Consider the following 6,835-nt stretch of genomic DNA (forward strand, 5'->3'; position numbering starts at 1 on the left):
GCAAAGTCATACCTACAGTCTTACCAGTCAGATGAGGGATTTCAAAACGTTCTGAAGAGTGCACAGAAGTTAGCAGAGGAACTTCACACTGAAGCTATTTTCCCACCCATTCAAGAACACAAGAGTCACCGAAGAAGAAGACATTTTGATTACGAGGCATGGTATAATCCCATAAGAGACCCCAAACAACAATTCAAAGTTGAATTCTTTAACCAGGTGCTAGATTGTGCAATACAGTCAGTTGAAGAACATTTCATGCAGCTCAAGGAACACAGCAGTATATTTGGTATGTTGTATGACAGGGGTTGGCAACCTATGGCACGCGTGCCAAAGATGGCACGTGAGCCGATTTTTAATGGCACGCTGCTGCCTGCCGGGGTCCCGGCAGGCAGCAGCGTGCCATTAAAAATCCTGCCCAGCCCGGCCCAGCCCGCTCTTCTCCGCCCTCCGCCTCCCCCCCGCTGCCTCCCGCGGGGGCAGGGGGTAAGGGGCAGAAGCTTGGTCCCGCCGGCTCCCCTGCCTCTTCCCGCAGTGTGCTGGGTTCTTGCCCCTCCTCCTCCTCCTCCTCTCCATCCCTCCCTCCCTGCTGGCCGATCAGCTGATGGCCCTTGCGAGGCAGGGGTGGGGGAGGAGCGGAGTCAGGTGCTTGCAGCTCCCGGCGGAGGCAGAGAAGAAGTGGCGGCATGGCCTTGGGGAAGGGGGGGTGGAATCGGGGCATATCCCCTCCAGCCCCCTGCCGTGAGCACCCCACAACCCCAGCCCACACCCCCAGCCCTCTGCCCTGCAGCCCCTCACACACCCCAGGCCCCTGCCCTGAGCCCTGTACCCTCCTCACACACACCCAGCCCTCTACTTGACTCCTTCACCCCCCCATAACCCCAGCCCTGACTCTGGCACCCCCACACATACCCAGGCCCCCACACTCCATGCCCTGACACCTGCACCCCCCTCACATACCCCCAGCCCTCTGCCCTGACTCTTGCACCCCCCACATTCCCACCCCCACCCTGAGCACCAAACAGGAGCTCCTGCACACACACCCCCACATTCCCACCTGCACCCCTCGCACCAAATGGGAGCTGCCCAGGTAAGCACTCCACACCCAAACCTCCTGCCCCAACCCTGAGCCCCCTTCCTCATTCTAGCTCCTGGCCAGACCCTACACCCCAACCCCCAGCCTGCTCCTTCACCCCCAGCCCTGTGCTCAGTGCACTCCCACCCTCAGCTCAGTGCAAAGAGAGAGGAAGAGAATGGGCCAGAACCAGGGAGAAGGTAGGTAGTTATCCACTGTATGTGGGCAGGGCCGGGACCCCAGACCGGCAGCGGGCTGAGCGGGTCCGGCAGCTGGGATCCCAGCTGGCAGGAGCCGGCAGATGGAACTCCTAAGCGGCAGTGGGCTAAGCTGCTCAGCCCACTGCTGGTCTGGGGTCCCGGCCGCCGGCCCCGCACCGCCTGCTGCTGGTCTGGGGTTCTGGCTGCCAGCCCCTTTCCAGCCGGGGTCCCGGCTGCAGGCCCCGCTCATCCTGCTGCCGGCCTAGGTGAACGGAACCCCAGGCCGGCAGCGGGCTGAGCGGGCTGGCGGCGTAAGATCAACATTTTAATTTAATTTTAAATTAAGCTTCTTAAACATTTTGAAAACCTTGTTTATTTTACAATACAACAATAGTTTAGTTATATAATATATAGACTTATAGAGAGAGACCTTCTAAAAAACATTAAAATGTATTACCGGCATGTAAAACCTTAAATTAAAGTGAATAAATGAAGACTCGGCACACCACTTCTGAAAGGTTGCCGACCCCTGTTGTATGATATTCCAAAACTCCTCACTATACCTGAAGAAGACTTACACCAGCAATGCAGGGCACTAGAGACAGTGTTGACACATGATGACATGCACGATATTTATGCGAGTGATTTAGGTGATGAACTGAAAGCCCTTTCACAATACATTTCAGCAGGATCAACTCCAAAGGCTGTTCTGGAATATATGTGCACAAATAAGATGACCACCCTCTTTCCAAATGCTTTTGTTGCTCTGCGCGTATTTCTAACACTTCCTGTAACAGTTGCCAGTGGAGAATGCAGCTTCTCCAAGCTGAAGTTAATAAAAACACATCTACGCTCCACAATGACACAGGAGAGGCTTTGCAACCATCTCAATAGACCTGGCCCAGACTGTGGACCTTCAGGAAGCAGTTCAAATCTTTGCAACCAAGAAGGCAGGGAAAGGACCACTTTGATTATTCAAACAGATAAAAATGCTAGTGTTTACTATGCAGACAAGAAAAGTTACATTTGCTGTTCAGGCATTTGAAAGTTAAGTGTTACTTAAAATTTTTGAACAAGGCATTTTAAGTTGTTAGTTCTCCTTTATTGGGGTAGGTAACAAAGCAGTTCCATGAGAGGAGTAGAACAGGAAGAAGGCAGAATTGAGACCTTTCAAAGTTTTGGCCCAAGCGAAGCGTCATGGGGGCATCATTTGAGCTCCCTGCCTCAGGTGCCAAAATGTGGGCCAGCCCTGGCTCCGGCTGGGGGTGCGGGCTCGGGGGTGAGGCTGAGGATGAGGGTTTGGGGTGCAGGAGGGTGCTCTGGGCTGGGACCAAGGGGTTCAGAGGGCAGGAGAGGGATCAGGGCTGGGGCAGGGGGTTGGGGCATGGGTGGGAAGAGGGGGTCAGGGATGCAGGCTCCGGGCAGCGTTTATCTCAAGCAGCTCCCAGAAGTAGTGGCATGTCCCTGCTCCGGCTCCTATGCAAAGACATGGCCAGGCAGCTCTGCACGCTGCCCCATCTGCAGGCGCCACCCCTGCAGCTCCCATTGGCTGTGGTTCCCGGCCAATGGGAGCTGTGAGGGCGACACTTGGGGTGAGGGCAGTGTGCGGAGCCCCTTGGCTGTGCCTACACGTAGGAGCCAGAGGGGGACATGCTGCTGCTTCCAGGAGCCGTGCGGAGCAGGGCAAGCCCCGACCCCCTCCCCGACTGGAGCTCCAGAGTGGGGCAAGCCCCGGACCCTGCTCCCCGGTGGGAGCTTGAGGGCCGGATTAAAATGTCTGAAGGGCCGGATGCGACCTCCGGGCCATAGTTTGCCCACCCTGCTCTAGGGGTTGGAGCAGCTGCATCCCTAAAAGGAGTTCCCAAGTGGCAGCAGATAGTACTGCACATGCATTACGTCAGCTGCACTGTACAGTTTGGACAGTGTTGATGGAGTATAGCCCCCTTAGACACCAAAAACCTGACAAAAGCATGGATCACTGTGTGACTAGGCCATCATCCAACACTAAAGACTACATCTTTCTTGCCAGCACCAGATAGGAGGCCTATTTTGTAACCATAGCACTTTGAGTAGTCACAAGCCAGGAGGAGTCCAGATGAACACCCAAATCAAGGGGGCTCAAGTACTAGGGGGAGGCCTCCTCCCTCTCTGCGGCTAGCTGCTCTGGTGGTGAGCCAGCTTCCCTCTCTTCTGGCACCACAGCTGTCCCTGGTGGGTGAAAGGTGTAATTGCAGAGCCTCCACAGCAGAATCTACAGGTCTGTCGCATCTTACGTGCATTTAACATGCGCAATTTCAGCTTTGAGTGGTCGCGGGAGCGGGGGGGAGTGCGGGCGATTCCACCAGGGTGAGACGCGAATCTGCTGTTCCCACTAAAAAATTTTTTTGGGGGGGGGACTTGACAGCAACAACATGTCTTTAGGCCTGTGATAAGGTTCTCCCCTATAACAACTGTGGAGGGTTGGCAAAAAAAAAAAAAAAAGTTTAAATAGTGTGTCTGCCCCGGAGTGAGTGGGAGATGGGAGAAGCGAATCTGCTGTTCCCACTACAGTACTCAGTCCCCCTGTGCCTCTCATACTGTGCGCATCTCGCTGCGCTGAGTCAGATTCTACTGTGCCTGTACTGTTTAAAGAGACAGTACATATTTTTCGTACTGTATAACATGGCCCCTAAATGCAAGGCACCTACTTCATCTGGTGCTCAACCGAAGAAACAGCGATGTGTTCCAGTGCTGGAGGAAAAATTGGCTGTGTTGGACTTATTGAGAGACGGTATGTCCATGGCCAACGTGGCGCGTAAATACGGCTGCAACGAATCTAGCATCCGTGCCATCAAGATTCGAGAGACAGAAATTCATCAAGCCGTGGCATCAAGTGCTCCAGTAACTGCTAAGGTGACGAGCCAAGTGTGTGATAAGACTTTAGTGAAGACTGAAAAGGCATTAAACTTATGGCTGGAAGACATGAACCGTAAACGTGTGCCTATCAATGGCAACATGTTGCGAGAAAAGGCTCTTAGCATCTATGCGCTGTTCAAACCTCCTGCCGAAGAGGGACAGCCTTCTGATAAGAAGGAATTCAAAGCCAGCCAAGGTTGGCTTAACAGTTTTAGGAACCGCTTCAACCTCAAAAACTTGCAGACTACTGGTGAATCTGCATCTGCCAATGAGGAGGCAGCAAAAGCCTACCCCGAACAATTAAAGAAAATCATAGAGGAAAGGGGCTATCTTCCTGAACAAGTTTTTAATGCTGACGAGACTGGGCTCTTCTGGAAAAAAATGCCCACCCACACTTACATTTCGAAATCAGAAAGACAAGCCCCTGGCTTCAAAGCAGGTAAAGACTGTGTGACTGTGTTGCTTTGTGGCAATGCGGCTGGTCATTTAATAAAGCCTGGCTTGTTCTACAGGGCTGCAAATCAGGACAAAGGCAAGAACAAAAATCTCCTGCTTGTGTTCTGGCAATCAAATAAAAAGGCTTGGGTGACGGCAGCATTATTTCTGGATTGGTTCCACAAGTGTTTCATTCTGGAGGTCAAGCAGTACCTTGAAGAGAAAGGACTTGACTTTAAAGTGTTGCTGATCCTAGACAATGCTCCTGGCCACCCTGTGGCACTCCGGTTTGCGCATAACAATGTTGAATTTGTCTTTCTCCCCCCCAATACCACCTCCATCCTCCAACCTCTCGAACAAGGCGTCATTAGCTGTTTCAAGGCCACGTACACGAGGCTTACATTCTCACTGATCCTTACCACTATGGATGCTGATCCCAATGTTAATGTGATGGAGTGTTGGAAGTCCTTCAACATTGCTGATTGCATCATTTATATTAAACAGTCAATGGATGCAATCAAGCCTGAAACAGTCAATGAATGTTGGAGAAATCTATGGGAAGGCTGTGTGAATGATTTTAAGGGTTTCCCAACCATTGACAAAGAAGTGCCACTCATTGTTCAGGTGGCCAGGCAAGTGGGTGGTGATGGCTTCGTCGACATCCTCGAGGAAGAAATTGAGGAATTAATTGAGGGCCATAGAGAAACATTGACTAACGAAGAGTTAGAGGAACTGATAAATTCGTCTACAGAAGGCGAAGATGATGACGAACAGGAAGAGCCAGCAACTTGGAATCTTAAGAAATTTTCTGAAGTGTTCCAAGCAGCGAAACGCTTGAATGATTTAGCAGCAAAGAGTCCTGTGGCACCTTATAGACTAACAGACGTTTTGGAGCATGAGTATTCACCCACGAAAGCTCATGCTCCAATACGTCTGTTAGTCTATAAGGTGCCACAGGACTCTTTGCTGCTTTTACAGATCCAGACTAACACGGCTACCCCTTTGATACTTGAATGATTTAATTTCTGAATATGATCCTTCTATGGAACGAAGCCTCAAAATCACACGTAGTATTACGGATGATTTGAGACCGTACCAAGAAATGTTTGAGGAGCTCAAGAGACAACAGCGACAGTTGCCAATCACCATGTTTTTAAAGAAAAAACAACCAGCAGCAGCAGAGCCTACACAATCAACTTCTCGAGCTGAACCAGAGCCAACCACTTCGTCTACGACTCACTCTCCATCACCCAAGCCTGGCCCATCGTCTCCTGGATCGACATCAAGCCCTGATGACTCAATAATAGTGTTGTCAGGGGAAGAAGAAGACTAATCATTGGAGTGTGTACAGTACAAGACTAGCAAGAATATCCAGGATGACTGTGACTGTTCAGGTTTACAGTACTGCACTGTACTGTTTTCATTTTTTATTCTTTCATTCTTCTGTCTCTGTTATGTTATTAAAAATACTGTAAAATTATATTTTGCATATGTAGTTTTTATTATATACTGTACTGTACATTGCTGTATACAATACATAGTACTGTACAGGGTTGTATACACAAAATTGTACTTTATGGGTGATTTAAGGGATTTTCAAGGGTCATTTTGACTATACGCGGTTTTCGCTTTACGCGCTGACCGCGGAACATAACCCCAGCGTAAGATGAGACAGACCTGTATTCTTCTGCTAGGGGGAGGGGATCTGCACTCATGTTTCTTTTGTTTAAAAGTGGGGAGGGGGGCATGGTCTCCTGTTTCTCCCCAATTCTGGCACCAGTGATCCAAATTATGGCCTAACCTCACTATTTACAAATGTAATGTCCACATAATGAGAGAGGTTAGGGTGCTGACTAAACTTTCAGTGTTTTCCTCTTCCCACCAATATCACTTCAGTGTTACTCAAGTTTAGCTTTAGCCTGCTGCCTTTCGTCCACTTGCTGGTCTGTCATACATAGGCAGGGCCGGTGCAAGAATATTTTGTGCCCTAGGCAAAACTTCCACCTTGCGCCCCCTTCCCTCCCCCCCCCCCCCCGTAACATCGGTTCATTGAGGGGCAAATCCCAATGAGCCTTTATAGACCCCAGGGGCCAGCCGTGCCCAGGGGCTGCTCCCCAGACCAGGTTCCCCCCTCCCCGCCCCCTGAACTCCCCTGGAGGGTGCACAGCCCCCCCCCCGTGAGCCCTCCCCACCCCACCCCGGCGGCTCCCACCCAGAGTCCACTCACTGGCTT

At 51.1% G+C, this 6,835-nt stretch overlaps 1 protein-coding gene across 1 annotated transcript; it reads left to right on the forward strand.

Annotated features, from left to right (window-relative positions):
* The first annotated feature begins 3,933 nt into the window (after positions 1-3,933).
* LOC135879840 (tigger transposable element-derived protein 1-like) lies at positions 3,934-5,935 on the forward strand. The gene is made up of 3 exons (XM_065405880.1): positions 3,934-4,145; positions 4,401-5,234; positions 5,656-5,935. Exons 1-3 carry the CDS (start codon positions 3,934-3,936, stop codon positions 5,933-5,935), a joined length of 1,326 nt encoding a protein of 441 aa, XP_065261952.1.
* Positions 5,936-6,835: the final 900 nt, after the last annotated feature.

Source organism: Emys orbicularis, chromosome 6 (genome assembly GCF_028017835.1).
Source record: "Emys orbicularis isolate rEmyOrb1 chromosome 6, rEmyOrb1.hap1, whole genome shotgun sequence".
Classification (NCBI taxonomy): Eukaryota; Metazoa; Chordata; order Testudines; family Emydidae; genus Emys; species Emys orbicularis.